Genomic DNA, 17935 nt, shown 5'->3' with positions numbered 1-17935 from the left:
AAGAAGCGTCCTCTGATTGGTCGGTATCAGTCTGTATAAAGAAGCATCCTCTGATTGGTCGGTATCAGTCTGTATAAAGAAGCGTCCTCTGATTGGTCGGTATCAGTCTGTATAAAGAAGCATCCTCTGATTGGTCGGTATCAGTCTATAAAGAAGCGTCCTCTGATTGGTCGGTATCAGTCTGTAAAGAAGCGTCCTCTGATTGGTCGGTATCAGTCTATAAAGAAGCGTCCTCTGATTGGTCGGTATCAGTCTGTATAAAGAAGCGTCCTCTGATTGGTCGGTATCAGTCTGTATAAAGAAGCATCCTCTGATTGGTCGGTATCAGTCTATAAAGAAGCGTCCTCTGATTGGTCGGTATCAGTCTGTATAAAGAAGCGTCCTCTGATTGGTCGGTATCAGTCTGTATAAAGAAGCGTCCTCTGATTGGTCGGTATCAGTCTGTATAAAGAAGCGTCCTCTGATTGGTCGGTATCAGTCTGTAAAGAAGCGTCCTCTGATTGGTCGGTATCAGTCTGTAAAGAAGAGTCCTCTGATTGGTCGGTATCAGTCTGTAAAGAAGCGTCCTCTGATTGGTCGGTATCAGTCTGTAAAGAAGCGTCCTCTGATTGGTCGGTATCAGTCTGTAAAGAAGCGTCCTCTGATTGGTCGGTATCAGTCTGTAAAGAAGAGTCCTCTGATTGGTCGGTATCAGTCTGTAAAGAAGCGTCCTCTGATTGGTCGGTATCAGTCTGTATAAAGAAGCGTCCTCTGATTGGTCGGTATCAGTCTATAAAGAAGCGTCCTCTGATTGGTCGGTATCAGTCTATAAAGAAGCGTCCTCTGATTGGTCGGTATCAGTCTATAAAGAAGCGTCCTCTGATTGGTCGGTATCAGTCTATAAAGAAGCGTCCTCTGATTGGTCGGTATCAGTCTGTAAAGAGTGTCGGTGTCCTCTGGGTCTGAACAGTGAAGCCTTAAAGCTGCTTCCTCTCTAGTGTCCAGCAGGGGGCGACTCCACTGGCTCCAAACAGGAGTCTGATTGGATGGAAGTCAATGAAGAAATGAGGAGACTTCTCTCCTGATTTATCAGCTCAGTGAACAGTTTCCTGATGAGTAGGAGGAAGAGGGGGGGCGGGGCTTTGGGGCGGGGCTACCTGCTCACTGACCAATCAGAGGAGGTCTTTGTGGAATGAACGTCACTTCTGGCTCCAAAACACCAAGATGTCAACGTCCATAAAGTGAAACTTGAGGCCCATAAACAGCATACTGAGCCACAGGGGGAGGTAACGTTCTTATCTCAGATTAAGTCAGTCTGAATGTTCATGCAGAAGACTTAATTAGTCTGGTCTAACCTGATGATTTAAGACCAAGACTAGTCTGAAACTGAGTTTATGTAACTGTCCCCTGATCTGATGAGGACTGATCAGATGCTCCTAGTGGAGGACCAAGAGTTTAAACACTCTTTGCTGCCATAGTGGTATGAAAATAAGCCGTGATAAAAACCAAGCAGCCTGCAGCAGGTCAAAGGGCCCGTGAGCAGATCGCTGAGGGGGAGTCTGCAGCTGAGATGAAGGAAAGGAAGTCGTCATCCTCCCCGGTAGCTCGGGGCGAGAGCTGCGTTGGGTCGTGTGGGTGGTGTGGGTTCGCCGAGAAAAGCCTTCAGAGTCAGAAACGACAAACCTGTTTCATAACACGGAGACGGCGCTTAACGGTTCAGCCGTTTTATCCCCGCCGGTGACTGGAAACAACCAGGAAGGAAAGAAAAAAGCTAAATTCCTCCTCTGCTCCTCTGTTCGCCGCACTGAGTCAGCACTCCTTTACAACTATCTGGACCGTGAAGGGCTGAGTCACAGACTGCGTGGGGATGCTGTTTTGTCATTGGCCCAGCGACACTGAATGTGTTGCTAGGTAACGGTAGAAAACGGGGGATTTTGTGTAAACTGCGGGGGCAGCCGGGTCGCCAGCAGGGACGTTTGTTTAGTAGTGTTTCAGTGCAGCAGCGGCCTTGTGCTGCCATTTTAGTTTACAATGAGATGCTGGTGTTGTGATTTATACATATAGAAATGTAGAGAGTTTAAGAGTTATACACATTTCTGATATCTGCTGGTGGCTTTCTTCATGTTTTTACCCAGTCTGGATAAAGGAGCATCAGATGTACAGGGCTTAACACATGTATCAGACCTCCACCCAGTGGAAGGTGTTTCCCTCCCCTGCCCTAAATTAACAGTATTACTGATCACCAGATTATTTCTTTAGTTCCTGTGATGGTTAACCCTCCAGTATGTGCAGCTCTTTAATCACAATGATGGATCTGAAATGATGTAAAAGGAATCTGGAGTAGAGGAACTGATGGACTGGACAAGTCAGAGTCCAGACTTGAATCCTATCGAACAGATCTGGGATTTATTGGATTAAAAAATAGATCACACACTAATTTAATCCAAAGCAAGTCTGAGGGAACAGCTGGGAACTATTTGGAGCTCAATAACAAAAGAGACGGTGGAAAAGTCCATGAAAACAATCAGGGAGGTCAAACTAGATATTAAGATCTCTGGTTCAAACATGTGAATAAGGACTATTTAGTTGTTCCACTTTGTTATTTGACTAATAAATAATAATACAATGTTTAATTTGAAACAAGTTGTTGACAGATTTCTAAAATATTTGTGTTTTCTCCTTTATGACAGCTGGTCTGAGACAGTTGTTAACCACTGGATGTGATTACATGATGTCTGCAGGTGTAAAACATCTTATGCTAATCCCAGACACCTGTGCAGGCAGGTGACGTCACAGAAAAGGTGATTCACTTCCAGAGCGACGGCGACACAGGTTTCAAACTGATCAGCGTAGCGTTGACCACAGAGGATGAACCGATCATCATAAGACTGAAACCCCCCCGTCATGTGAAAGCGTCCCCCTCGTCTCACCCCACTCTCCGCTGTCCTCCCCGCTCCTGGACTCGGGCGATCCATCCAGCTCGTCGGGACTCGCCAAGAAATCGAACCCCTTCAGAGCCTCCTCCGTGTCGGGGTCGTCGCTGAGGTCAGAGGTCGTGGAGGAAGGCGTGGACGACTGTTTCTTCCTCACCATCTGTTGAAAAGTCACGAAAATGAACATCTTCATTATGTGGAATGATGGAGCCATAAAACCAATATGAACCTTTACCTTTACAGCCGCACGCGTTTCTGTTCTCATCTAATCTGTTTTACATTTCAGGAGCTGTGGTTCGTTCTCACTCATCATTAGCTGCGTTAACATGGACCCTAATGTTCCACCGACAGTCAGTCACAATCAAGATGCCTCACGACAGCTCCACAGTCTGATGTAAGAAGTGGACCTCCGCTTTGAAGCCTCGAGTTTTGCTTCGCCATCTTGTTTTTTTGGAACAAAAGGGTGCATCCTCCTCTAAATGGACCATCACTGACTACATGATCTGAAGAAGACAGTAAACTAGAGACTGAGAGCAGAAACTGTTCACTGAGCTGATAAATCAGGAGAGAAGTCTCCTCATTTCCTCGTTGACTTCCATCCAATCAGAGGACGCTTCTTTACAGACTGATACCGACCAATCAGAGGACGCTTCTTTATACAGACTGATACCGACCAATCAGAGGACGCTTCTTTACAGACTGATACCGACCAATCAGAGGACGCTTCTTTATACAGACTGATACCGACCAATCAGAGGACGCTTCTTTATACAGACTGATACCGACCAATCAGAGGACGCTTCTTTATACAGACTGATACCGACCAATCAGAGGACGCTTCTTTACAGACTGATACCGACCAATCAGAGGACGCTTCTTTATACAGACTGATACCGACCAATCAGAGGACGCTTCTTTACAGACTGATACCGACCAATCAGAGGACGCTTCTTTACAGACTGATACCGACCAATCAGAGGACGCTTCTTTATAGACTGATACCGACCAATCAGAGGACGCTTCTTTATAGACTGATACCGACCAATCAGAGGACGCTTCTTTATACAGACTGATACCGACCAATCAGAGGACGCTTCTTTACAGACTGATACCGACCAATCAGAGGACACCGACACTTCCTAATTTGCCTCAATCAGAAGGTAATGGTTTGATGCGCCTGATGGGAAGTCATTTTCATTTGTGGTGAGAGGGTTTAACAAAACACATGGAACTACTGATTCAGAAGGTTTCTGTCTGGTTGATGGTAAATTTATTCCTTCTTTGCAGTTTTGCCCCACGTAGGGGTAATGATGACCTTTTCTTCTTCTTCTTCTTCTGTTATATTTCCAGCAGATTAAATGCTTCACTGTGAGCAGATTCACTTTGCGCTTGCCAAAAAAGCGAACGCACATCTTATCAGATCAGTTTATTTAGCATCCATGTGAACAGTAAAGTTGGAATCTCAACAGGATTGGTCACCGTCTTTCTCCTGTTATTCATTCTCAGCATCACGTGGAGTGTGTTAACGTCTTACGGTAGCCAGGTCTAAGATGGTCTTGTCTCTTCCTTCGCTGTCGTCCTCCTCGTCCTCGTCGCTGAATTCTGCTGCGGCGCTCTCGATGAACTTAAAGGCCTCCAACACGGTGGCGGAGTCGGACATGTCGGGTTTACTGGAGGGAAAGAGCGAACACACCGTAGGGTCATTTCTCCTCCAACATGGCCGCCTGTAATAGTAATAATCCGGTCATCTCGTACCTGACCATGCCGCTGTCCTTCAGCGAGGACGGTTCGGTGCCGTTCACCATCGGCTCGGCTTTCTTCTCCGAGGGTTTTTCTCCCGAGTCTCCGGTCAGACCGAGCAGCGCTCGCACCCTCTGAGACTTCACATCCAGGATGGTGTCTGTGTACCCAACCTCCTGCAGGTATCTGAGAGAGGAGGCAGGAGACAGGAGGCAGGAGACAGGAGGCAGGAGATAGGAGGCAGGAGATAGGAGATAGGAGGCAGGAGGCAAGAGATAGGAGGCAGGAGTGAGGAGGCAGGAGAGAGGAGGCAGGAGACAGGAGGCAGGAGACAGGAGGCAGGAGACAGGAGGCAGGAGATAGGAGGCAGGAGATAGGAGGCAGGAGATAGGAGGCAGGAGATAGGAGGCAGGAGACAGGAGGCAAGAGATAGGAGGCAGGAGACAGGAGGCAGGAGACAGGAGGCAGGAGAGAGGAGGCAGGAGACAGGAGGCAGGAGAGAGGAGGCAGGAGATAGGAGGTAGGTAAGAGGGGGCACAGGAGTCGATGTTTACAGGCACATGCTATACTCTGGTTTAACATTAAATATTGAGGTTCATCCTCAGAGGAACGAGGTTCATCCTTTACACCTTTCTGGGGTTTGACAGCCGGTCCGTTTCTTCTTCTACCAGGAAAGGATGAATCCAGCTGAGCTCTAAAACCTGCTCTACATCATAAAGTCAGAGGTTAATCCTCTCTGCTGAGGAACAAAAGGACTATTTCAGACCATAAGGACGGTTTAAGAACTAAACAACGTGATAAAATAAGAGGCAGACGTCCCATCGGGCCGTGAGGAGGCGACTTGTTTCCTCCTGCAGCGTCGGTGCCTTGCTGTACCCACCGAGCTACACAACACCCCGATTATACCAGCGCGGCAGCGTCCTTAAAGGGCAATGCCACCGAGTTTAGGAGATTCAGCTGCACTGTGGGTCCGGGGCAAAGACGCACCGAGGGAAAGGAAACGGAGAAAATACTAAACATTTGCAAGAGTGAGCGCTTGATTATTTATAACCTGGAACATTTCCTGCACTCGGATGTGTTTACATCTTTCTGTTAGAAATGTTAGAATGTGCGCTGAGGCCTACCAGACAGATTCAAGACTTTTCTGGCTCATTTTGAGCAGAATACCCTTTAATTTTACAATATCCAATCAGATCAGAGGCCCCAGTAGAAGCCTCTGTAGTCAAGAGAAGTCCAGACTAACCTCAGTACTGTACCTTCGCCCCTGGACGCCGGAAAAACAGGACCGTGCTGACCTGAGCGCAGAGGGTTTCTCCTCAGTGGACGGAGGGTTATTCTGAATAACTCCAGTGTGTTTGTTCACAGAGAGAAACAGAGCGAGAGAGAGAGGGAGGAAGGTCGGCCTCCCTCCCTCCCTCCCTCCCTCCCTCCCTCTGTACCAGCCTCTCCGATCGCAGGAGGCCTCCACACAAGCCTCCATTCACTGTCACCACACAGAAAACACAGTCATTAAAGGACCCGTGCGGCCGGCGGAGGGTCCTCACAGGGGCACGAGAGCGACGCTGGATTAGGGCAGATTAAGATGAAGTCTCCCTGAGCTCAGATGATCAGCTCATCAGGACACAACATCAGATTTTCCTCTTCTGATGCGTCGACTCTCCAGAAAAGCAGCTGCTTTATTGACTTTGGCACCTCCGGGCTCCCGTACGGTCACATGACCTCTTCTGTCCGTATGATGGTGTCGACTACGGCGGCCAGTTAAAACGTTTAAACTTACCTGCTGCATGAAACTCCTCTACAGCCCCTCTTTACTCATTTACCACCAAAATAACCCTCAGCCCCAAACTCTCCCTGAAAAAGTTCCTAGTAGGGGGTTAGTAGATTACCCAGAATCCTTGAGGGGCGGGGCTGCGTGCTGCAGGACGCTGATTGGTCGAACACACCTGCAGACTGGTTTATTTCACTTCTACAAGCTTCACTTTGTTTGTGTTTTGATCGTTTGGAAAAGAGAAGAGAAGCAGACGGACGCCGAGGTCCAGGCTCTGGTCAAAGAGCTACGAGTGGTCAAAGAGTTTGAAAAGTACAGCCCATCTTCCTTCGGTCATCTCGGAGCCTGCGGGTGTGATCAATGGTTCTCCAGGCGTTAGCCGGATCCCTGGCTGTTCCCAGGGCGGTCGAGGTGGGACACCAGGAGCAGAGTGGTAGAGAGATGGCCGATAGACACAACTCAGAACAATATCTACTGTGGAGGAACAAAATGAATATGACATTTAAAAGTCCTGCAGATTTTGGGTCAAACTGCTCTCAAACGTTTGGGGGAAATTGTGATTGTGCATTTTTCTTTTCTACACGTTTCACAGACCAAACTCTTCAGCCATTAATAGAAAAAATGATCATTTCAGCGTGTTTGCAGAGGAAGAAGTTCAGCAGGACGACCGAGTCTGTGGAGGAATAAATGTAGGAGACGCAGGCCGAAACAGATTCAGGGACAGTTGAAGAAACTTCTGGAAGATCAGAAGAAGCTGAAGGAGCTCAACAGTCGCTGCCCCACACGTCATCAGCCTGATCGGAATAAATGTTCCTGAGACACAAACACACAGAGGACCAGGAAGTCTTTTACCAGGGGAATACATTCCTGGTAAGAACAGTTCCTGCAGATGTTGGTGGAAAAGGGGCTCGTGAGTGACTGACGTAAGACCGTCGTGCAATGCATTATGGGTGAAATAAGAGACATTTTCTATCACTGGTTCCTCGGCTGTGTAGTTAAATGATTTGAAACACGGGTCAGGAGCGAAGGAGAAGCTTCTCTGCAGCAGCACCGGTAAAGAAGAAGAAGAAGAAGAAGAAGAAGAAGAGAGCAGTGACTAACGGCTGGCTGAGACTGGCCAGGTGTAGCCAGGTGTAGCCAGGTGTAGCCAGGTGTAGCCAGGTGTAGCCAGGTGTAGCCAGGTGTAGCCAGGTGTAGCCAGGCGGAGCCGTGGCTAACTTTTTCCTTAACATTCATTTAATTGGACCGGTCTAACCTAAGACTGAGACTAGTCTGAGACTAAAGCGGTAGAAGATCTAAGGTGTGTTGTGTCTGTCTGGAGGTGATCTGTTGGCTCCGCCCTTTAATGACATCCTTTTATCTAATGAAAGCTGAGCGCTCCAGCTACGTTAACTTAAAGGTGCAGTCTGTAGGATTCAGGTGCATCTATTGGCAGAAACAGAATTTGATTTTTCATAACGATGTTTTCAGCAGTGATGTGATGTTTAGGCTCTGAAATGTCTCTACGGTGGCCCAGAACAGACAAACAGGGCCTTTCACACTTTCACGCTGACGCTGCAGCTTGAATTTGGTGGCGTGAATTCACTGTTTGGAAGACGATGACAGAAGAGGAAGACCGGCGTCAGAATCATCAGCAAAAGGAGCGTGAATCCTCCTACAGGCCTGGACGAAGTGAGATCCTACAGACTGGTCCTTTAAATAAAGGATGTTAACACTTCTTCCACCTCTGCGGCTCAGACTGCTCACAGTGGATTAGACTGTTTGATTCCCATTAAAAGTGTTAATCTCCATTAAGGAGATCGACTTTGTGCTTTCTGCTGTTTGTTCTGACACACACACACACACACACACACACACACACACACACACACACACACACACACACACACACACACACACACACACACACACACACACACACACACACACACACACACACACACACACACACACACACACACACACACACACACTAATTTAGACGCTCTCACAGTGTCATGGGACAGTGGACTGTGTGTGTGTGTGTGTGTGTGTGTGTAAACTCACTGTCGGAGCAGCTGGCGTCCTTGTTTCCAGCTGAGCTGATGGCTGCTGTTGGGAGGACTGGGAGCCTCGCTGTCATTCCCCTCATCTGAGGGGGAGAGAGGGAGGGAGGGAGGGAGGGAGGAGGGAGGGAGGAGGGAGAGAAACAAAGAGTCAACATGTGTCTGCTCATTAACTCCTAGGTGAGGTGGTGCAGACGTCCTCCTGCCCAGCTGCACCCTCCAGCTCCTCCTGGGGATCCCCATGTGTCCAGGATCCATCCACAGGGAGGGATCACACGAGGGGAGGGAGCGTAAACGCCCGTGGTCGTCCGGTGGGAGGGGCTTCAGACAAAAAGGGGAGGGGCCGCAGGAGGAGCGAGAAAACCCCCGACATAATACAAAAATATGAAACTGTGAATAAAGAGAGAAGCTCGTCTTACCGGAGTCGTAACTTGGAGGTTTGATCTCTCCCTGGTTCAGCTCGGCTCCATATTTCAGCTTATGGTATTTTGCCCTGAGGGTGAAACACACACACACACACACACACACACACACACACACACACACACACACACACACACACACACACACACACACACACACACACACACACACACACACACACACACACACACACACATTTGGTACTTCTGTCTGACAGCTTTAGTTACTTTCTAGATTCAGATCAATAAGATGAAAAGTCACTATGATCAATAATAATACTGATATTATTACATTAATGAGAATCAAAAGCTCCCAGCAGCATGTGAAGCCCTTAATAATCCTTATTATAATTACATTAGAACACATGGATGGTGAATAATTAAAATACTTAATTAATCTGCAAGTTGATTTATGGACACTGAAGAGAAATATTAAAAAAAAGACAAAATGATTGAGAAAATAATCCAGTCATTTGTAATGAAAAACACAAAAAAACACCAGTATAGTCCTTTAAAGAGCAGCTAACACTGAACCATTGATATGTTCATGTTTTCCCACAATCCCCCTCTTCCAAACGCCTCAGTAAACAGCGCCCAGACCTGCCAATCAAACACTCAGGCGACCAAACTGTGAAATCCGTCGCCGGATTATGTGATTTATTGGTAATAATTCCCTCAGAGGATCAGCTGCTCTCTGAGGTGGACGGATCAGTTTCACACCGCCGTCATGTGATCAGAGTCAGATCACATGATCAGAGTCACTTAAAACGCCGTCAGATTCCTTCACATTAAAACTCTTTCAGGTTTTAGATTTCTGTTTCTGCTCAGGTTTAGCTGGTTTGGTCGTTAAACTGATATTGGAGCTTCTAACTTCTTCTTCTGCTGCTTTAAATGTGTCTCTAACGGGATCAAACAGGCAGCGTTTCTTCTTCTTCTGCTGCTTTAAATGTGTCTCTAACAGGATCAAACAGGCCGCGTTTCTTCTTCTGCTGCTTTAAATGTGTCTCTAACAGGATCAAACAGGCCGCGTTTCTTCTTCTGCTGCTTTAAATGTGTCTCTAACGGGATCAAACAGGCCGCGTTTCTTCTTCTTCTGCTGCTTTAAATGTGTCTCTAACGGGATCAAACAGGCCGCGTTTCTTCTTCTGCTGCTTTAAATGTGTCTCTAACAGGATCAAACAGGCAGCGTTTCTTCTTCTGCTGCTTTAAATGTGTTTCTAACGGGATCAAACAGGCCTCGTTTCTTCTTCTGCTGCTTTAAATGTGTTTCTAACGGGATCAAACAGGCCGCGTTTCTTCTTCTTCTGCTGCTTTAAATGTGTCTCTAACAGGATCCAACAGGCAGCGTTTCTTCTTCTTCTGCTGCTTTAAATGTGTCTCTAACGGGATCAAACAGGCCACGTTTCTTCTTCTGCTGCTTTAAATGTGTTTCTAACAGGATCAAACAGGCAGCGTTTCTTCTTCTGCTGCTTTAAATGTGTCTCTAACAGGATCAAACAGGCCTCGTTTCTTCTTCTGCTGCTTTAAATGTGTCTCTTGGATGTACTTCCTGCTTTGTTGTGCTGCAGCTACAGACAGCAGCTAAAGTCACAGTCAGAGTGTTTCTCCATCCCAGATGAACCTCTGGTCGTCATGGTGTTAAAAACCCTCTGAGCGGCTGACGTCTGGCCTGGTGCCCCCCCCATTAGAGAATAATACTGATGTGCTGCTAGAATACACCACTGACAGTCTGCAGGGGGGCTTTTATTTTGAAAACTGAGCTGATTCTCTTTGCCGTTTGTCTGTCTGACTTCCTGTCCGCCTCCTCTGCTCTGGCTGACCCACTCAGTTAAAAGCAGCTGCTCTGCTGTGACATTTCAACAGACGTTGTGTGTGCTTCAGTTTGTTATCAAGGTCTGTAGATCCGACGTGAAGTGGAGCTCACAATCATCTGCACGTTGTTATGCAACTTTATGACTCAGTGTGTGTGTCTTTCTGTGTGCGCGTGTGCGTGTGTGTGTGTGTGTGTGTGTGTGGGTGATCAGCTTGAGTTTTAGGCCTTTTTTCTTGTACTAACCTCTTAAAAAGGCTGTTTGAGGGGAGTTTTGGTGATTTAATTCTATATATTCTCTTTGCATGACGTGTAAAATGTCTACATGATAAAAATTTGAGTGAGTATCATAGAAAAGAAAAGGTTATTTTCAGGTAAATTCACAGTCTGTATGAAGAGTGTCGGTGTCCTCTGGGTCTGAACAGTGAAGCCTTAAAGCTGCATCCTCTTATCTCTTAGCCGTTATATCGCTCTCTGCACACACACCAGACTCCACTCGCAAAAACAGCAATTTTATAGTGCAGAACACAGGAGTTTCTGGTGTCCCCCTGCCTTCATCGGTTAGTTTGTATGTGTTATTCTTTGTTCCAGAAATATTGTGTTGGATGATATAACCCTTTAAAACACCATAGTCACACAATTAACTGATTAACAAACTAACTGATCCAGTCAGCACTAAACCAGCAGCTCCTGTGTTCTGTTCTCTAAAATCCCTGTTTTAGTGAATGTAGTCTGGTGTGTGTGCTGTTTGTGGTTAAACCAAAAGGATCTTCCAGGTCTCTCTCTGTAGGGATCCTTTCCATGATGCTGTCACACACTTAGAATAACACTCTGAGCCTGTCAGTGGATCAAACAAGCACCTTCAGTGGACCTACTGTGATCAGGTGATCTACTGAACACTTGGTTTTAGGGTTAAAGGTTATAAGCCTTTGACTGATCGTTGCATGTGTGTGGACTCACCTCTCCTGTTTGAGGGCGTACTCCAGCATCTTGATCCGCCTCACCAGGTCTTTCTTCAGGTTCTCCTGACCTCGCCTCTCCCCCTGCAGGAAGGCGATCTGAGCCTGGAGGGAAACAGAGAAAACACTGAGCGACGACAGACGACTGAGGCAACGCTGGAAAACTTAGAGAATAAACAGAAATGCAGAACCACAGCACTCCGAGGCAAAAGAAACTATTCTGACATTATAAAGTCACACATTTGATAGAAAACAATGAAATCACAAGTATTTCCTTGTTGCCAAATCTGATCGTAAACAGTAAAATTTAATGCACAGTGAGCGTCAGCGGATTCTGTGGTGTGATGATATCGACCCCCCCCCAGAAAATACATATTAATATACATATGTCTTTAGTTTGTTTGTAGTAAATTAGTGTATTTTCCCTAACCCTAACCCTTTTAAAGTATTTTCTCATTAATTTAGGACTTAAATCTCTGAAATTCAGACTTTTTCCTCAAAATCTTACCCACCTTCCTCAGCTTCGTAAGATGCTATTTGCGTATATTTGACTATATATTGTGTTTAATGTACCTGCCAAGCCGTCATCTTTTCCTAGTTTTGGTGCATAAACCTAACCAAACTGCCACTGAAGACTGAAATCTGTGAGATAACTAAGAATACAAATGAATAAAACTAAATCATTGATAGTCTCCTGGTAAAAGTCCTGTAACTAAACCATTTGCCACCACAAGCACATGAACCCAAACTGTATGGCTCTTCATACTTGATGACCAGACTGGGGGGAAATAGACACTACACAAATATTTTGTCTGTAAAATCAGTTTGAAAATCGTTACTCTCTAATACCTTCAATCACTTCGGTCATTAAGATTCGCCCCCTGCTGTGTTTTCTATTAACCCTTCAGAGTCTAGGACCGCCACACGGTGTCAAAGTCACATGTCGCACGTTTGAAAACGTAAAGCTGTGACACAAGCACGCAGGTGCTCAGTTCAAAGACTGTTGGAAAGCGGACACTTCAAATTTTTTACATGTGTTTGAATTTTGTCAATCGGCCTATTAAGACTAAAGTTATGAAGAGCCGAAGTCGCCCACTACAGCTCTTCTACGAGTTAGAAGATGTTGAATCTGGGGAAGAACGTTCTGATTCTGAGGAAGACTCCTTTCAGAGGATGAAGAGGATGCTGCGCGTGAAGACGAACGAGAGGAGGTGTCCGCGCAGACCCCCGCTCCTCCAAAGATCCAACTAGTTCCTGCTCGGATTTTGTGTTTCTTTTGCACTTTTACATCCAGTGTGTCCATATATTATGTCAAAATAAATAAATACTTGTAGAATCACATAGGTGAGGTTGTGCTGAACAGAAAGACACAAAGAAAGACAAGCTAAGCAGTTTTAATGGGAAACACAAAGGGAAAATGAAAAGTAGTAAAACACACCGTTTTCCCCCAGACTGTGAAGGGTTAAACACTAAAGTGCAGTGAGAAGAACAGCAGCACAGAGCAGAGGAGGCAGCGAGCGGACGGCGAGGAAGAGATTAACCGACACCTCGGGGGGTCGAGACAAACGTCTCTTCTCCATTAAACCCGACGAAGGTGACGAGGAACTAAAGCTGAAGTCTGAAGCCACGTGTCTGAACCGACACACCCAGCACATCTTTGCTGCTGTAATTATCCGCCTTGACGATCTAATTCCCCTCAGAGATCATTAAAGTTTAATGGAGTCTAATTCTGTTTCCGTTTGGCTCTAATTTGGTGTTGAGCTCCTCCACAGAGGTTTGTAAAGGGGGAAGCAGCTGTGGTGATTTTGGTGGATTTAGAGGACAGAGTGTTAAACACCAACACGTCAGTCCCTCTGTCCGGACACTCTCTTCTCTCAGGACACTGTGGAGGGTCAGCAGGTATTCTGCCTGTAAATGTCCCCGTCGTGGGACAAATAAAGGAATATCCCATCTTATCTTCAGGTTGGGGCCGTCTTCTAGAGGTCAAAGGTCCCCAAACCTCCTGGGAAACGTGACTAAGGGGACTGAGGGGTAACTTGTGACCCAACGGCACATTGTGCCTCTGCATCTGATTCGTCTTAACGTCTCCTCTCAGACCGGCCTGGAGCCTCAGCGGCGATTCCACAGCGTGGGAGCAGACGACATGTGACCGACTTGGAGTCAAATAATGTGAAAAGGCACAAAATTCACAAGCTGTCTGTTAAAGGAGAACTCCAGTATTTTAAAACCAGAGTCCTCTGTGTCCACATCCTGGTGTCTGAGTGACTGGTAGGTAGTAAAAGTGTTGGAACTGGTCCAGTAGATCACCTCAGCCAGCAGACACCAAACGGGCTGCAATGGCTGCAACGTGATCCTTTGGGACAACTGCACCTGATCACAGTAGGTCCACTAAAAGAGCTTGTTTGATCCACTGACAGGCTCAGAGTGTTATTCTAAGTGTGTGACAGCATCATGGAAAGGATCCCTACAGAGAGAGACCTGGAAGATCCTTTTGGTTTAACCACAAACAGCACACACACCAGACTACATTCACTAAAACAGGGATTTTAGAGAACAGCACACAGGAGTCTGTGTGACTTTGGTGTTTTAAAGTGTTAGTTTGGATCCAAATGGAAAAGGCTGCAACGTCAATAAATTTGAATGTTTGGTTTAGATCGAAACGAACACTCAGTAACACAAACTACCTGATGGAGGCAGCAGCAGAGCAGCAGCTCTAAAATCCCTGTTTTAGTGAATGTAGTCTGGTGTGTGTGCAGAGAGCGATAGAACGGCTGTTTGTGGTGACAAACGTTAAAATATTGTGTCTTATTTTGGCTGAATCGTCCCCAGTGAGGAAAAACAAAGAGAAGAAAAGCTTCTCTCTCCATGACGGGGACCACACACACACACACACACACACACACACACTGAGGAGGAAGTGGGACACACACTAACTGGGTCGCCCCTCGGCGTCTGCAGCTCGCCGACACGATGACAGTAAACTCCATCCTACAAAGTGAGAGCCTTTGGAAACAGTCTCCGCAGACGGCCTTTAATTGTGCGCCGTGTTGCCGCATTACATTGAAATGCTGCGTTCAAGAACAATCAGACATCTGAGCTCTAAAACTTAATCCCAATGACAAATGATCCGAATTACTATTTTCAACACTTGTGGTTGGTTTAGTCAACCGATGGTTTAGTTAACTGATGGTTTAGTTAACTGATGGTTTAGTTAACTGATGGTTTAGTTAACCGACCCAACATAGAGGCATCAGTGCCGTTGCTATGGTTACCTGCGGTTTATGTGTTTGACAGAGACCTGATCCACGTCTGTACAGAGACCTGATCCACGTCTATACAGGGACCTGATCCACGTCTGTACAGGGACCTGATCCACGTCTAAACAGAGACCTGATCCAGGTCTGTACAGGGACCCGATCCAGGTCTGTACAGGGACCTGATCCACTGACTCTGATGAGCTCACACTGCTCTTCTTCTCTGGTGCAGTCACGTTGTTTTCCACTCCACTGCGTCACATGATGTCCAGCTGGGCCGGACATCATGTGACGCAGTGAACATGTTAAACAGGTTGGAAAGAACATCGTGCTGTGAACGAGCTCCCCGGACAGGAAGTCCCATCGGAGGGGGAATAAAACCACAGACACCATCTAACAACTGTCAAAACTCTTCTGATAAGAACAGCAAACTCACACATTTCGTTTCTCCATCTGTCGGCCATCTTAGCTCCAAAACTGGTTTTAAGGTTCCAGTAATTCACAGAGATGATAAAACTTAACGCCAACTCCCCAGTTCATCTTCTTCTATTCATTCAAAAGCTAAAAATCACATCACTGCCTGCACCGACCAGACTGAGCGAGTTTAGAACAACAGAACAAAAGTGGGGAGTTTTTGTTGGTTTAAGTTTAAACCCTGGTTTAAATCCAGGAGCTCTGGACAGGAACTCTCAACTCTAAACGAGGGACAAACTGGGTAACCCACTTGTTAAAAATCCCAATCAACCTCTTCTTCTTTTTTTTTTTGTGACTGAGTCGATGCTCCACATCAGATCACAGAGGGAGCAGAAATGCAAATGAGCTGCTTTTATTATGAAAAGCTGCACAGAGAAAAGGTTAAAGGAGATTTTTTTTTGTCCTCATATCACTGTGAGGACTTTGTGTGCTTATCTAAGGCTGATATAGTGAACATGAAATGAATCAAAGTCCAATATCCTCTGTGTTTAAGCTCTGTATCACACCTGAGGGACACATCTGGCTTCTCAGCAGCTAAACGCTCCACTGCCACTGTCCCAGAAGGCTCCTGAAAAACTACATTTACCGTTTCTTTACTTTGTTTTTATCATCTATAGCTGTGAACTGTTAGTGGCACCATAAAAACACTATTAAAGAAGTAAATATATCTGGTTACTTTAATTTCTCACAGACGTTTGGTCAAATATAAACTGATTCATACGCACAGTTATTTACTGTAAACTTGTGTTGTCGTGTTAAACGGCTCAGACCTGCTGTGTGTTTAGCTCCGTTAGCTGTTAGCTCCATTAGCTGTTACCTCTGTTTGCTGTATTAGCTTAACTGTTAGCTCTAGTAGCTGTTAGCTCTTTTAGTTCTATTAAGTCTGTTACCTCTGTTTGCCATATTAGCTTAGCTGTTAGCTCTGACAGCTCTATTAGCTGTTACCTCTGTTTGCCATATTAGCTTAGCTGTTAGCTCTAGTAGCCGTTAGCTCTGTTTGCTCTATTAGCTTAGCTGTTAGCTCTGATAGCTCTATTAGCTTAGCTGTTACTTCTAGTAGCCGTTAGCTCTGTTTGCTCTATTATCTTAGCTGTTAGCTCTGATAGCTCTGTTATCTTAGCTGTTGGCTCTAGCAGCTGTTAGCTGTTTTAGTTCTATTAAGTCTATTAGCTCTGTTAGCTGTTAGCTCTATTAGTTGTGAACTCTATTAGCTGTTACCTCTGTTTGCTGTATTAGCTTAGCTCTTAGCTCTGATAGCTCTATTAGCTTAGCTGTCAGCTCTAGTAGCGTTAGCTCTGTTTGCTCTATTAGCTTAGCTGTTAGCTCTGATAGCTCCATTAGCTGTGGACCTGAGCCTCAAAGGGTTTCGTGTCGTTTCACACTGTAAAACATTTGGTGGATCTGAACTGTGCAGCTCTGAGGTTCATCTATAGAAAGTGAATATTTCATCCTGATAATCGTGTTTCCTCACCGAGCGGCCGTCTGCTCTCAGTCTTACTTTGTCTTCCTTAAGATAACAGGGATTAAAGGCCTCGGGAAGATTAAATTGTGTCAGCGTTCGGTTGCCCTCAATACAGGAAACGCCACACAGATGGGGAGACAGCACATCAGCTCAGGACCACGACACAGCTCTCACTGTAGTCGGCATTTGGCTGCATTTTGGGTATTTATCAGGCTCTCGTGAGCTCCGCCATGAGCCTCAGACAGTGTCTGTCTCAAAATGAGGACAAATATGATGTGAATAGCTGCATTCGACATTTTCTGATGGATTAAACATGTGTAGAATTTAGGTTCTCTTCAAAAGAAACAGCTAAAAATGCTTTTTATCAGGTTTTTGAAGTTCTCTACACACACACCAGACTACATTCACAAAAACAGGAATTTTACCTCACAGAACACAGGAGCTGCTGGTCTGCTGCTGCCTGCATCAGTTAGGTTGTCTGTGTTTATCGTGTGACTTTGGTGTTTTAAAAGGTTACCTGGAATCCAACACAATATTTATGTAACGTTCAATAACTAACTAATAAAATAAAAAACTAACCAATCGAGGCAGCAGTAGGCCTGAAAAACCCTGTGTCCTGTTCTCTAAAATCCCTGTTTTAGTGAATGTAGTCTGGTGTGTGTGCTGTTTGTGGTTAAACCAAAAGGATCTTCCAGGTCTCTCTCTGTAGGGATCCTTTCCATGATGCTGTCACACACTTAGAATAACACTCTGAGCCTGTCAGTGGATCAAACAAGCTCTTTTAGTGGATGACCTACCAGTCATTTAAAACCCAAAGTATGTAAAGGGTCCAGGTTTTAAATAACAACGTTATCCTTCAAGGAAATCAATTTCCAAAGTAAAAATGAAAATGCTTGTGGGATAACAGGTTGCTAAAACTCTGTATAAAATCAATATCCACTACTGTGTGTTCCCACACACCGCAGTCCTCTGCAGTCAGTCTCTTCACCTCTGAGAGATACAGTGAGAAACAAGCAACAGGACAGGCAGCGTGGGAGGACACGGCGCTGAGCCGCTCATCACCAAGAACAAACCGGCAGGATAATTGCC

At 45.8% G+C, this 17935-nt stretch overlaps 1 protein-coding gene across 1 annotated transcript in view; it reads right to left on the bottom strand.

Moving 5' to 3' along the window:
* strn (striatin, calmodulin binding protein) overlaps window positions 1–17935 on the bottom strand; it is a 46628-nt gene that overhangs the window by 13925 nt on the left and 14768 nt on the right. The window contains exons 2-7 of the mRNA XM_070855418.1: window positions 11658–11761; window positions 8885–8958; window positions 8467–8551; window positions 4668–4838; window positions 4447–4582; window positions 2910–3072 (exon numbers count right to left, since the gene is read on the bottom strand). Of these exons, the coding sequence (XP_070711519.1) occupies window positions 2910–3072; window positions 4447–4582; window positions 4668–4838; window positions 8467–8551; window positions 8885–8958; window positions 11658–11761 (733 nt within the window). The remainder of the gene's footprint in view (window positions 1–2909; window positions 3073–4446; window positions 4583–4667; window positions 4839–8466; window positions 8552–8884; window positions 8959–11657; window positions 11762–17935) is intronic.

Source organism: Pempheris klunzingeri, chromosome 3 (assembly GCF_042242105.1).
Source record: "Pempheris klunzingeri isolate RE-2024b chromosome 3, fPemKlu1.hap1, whole genome shotgun sequence".
NCBI classification, from domain to species: Eukaryota; Metazoa; Chordata; class Actinopteri; order Acropomatiformes; family Pempheridae; genus Pempheris; species Pempheris klunzingeri.
Note: the sequence above shows the minus strand (reverse complement) of the source record. Positions and strands in the feature narration are given on the sequence as shown.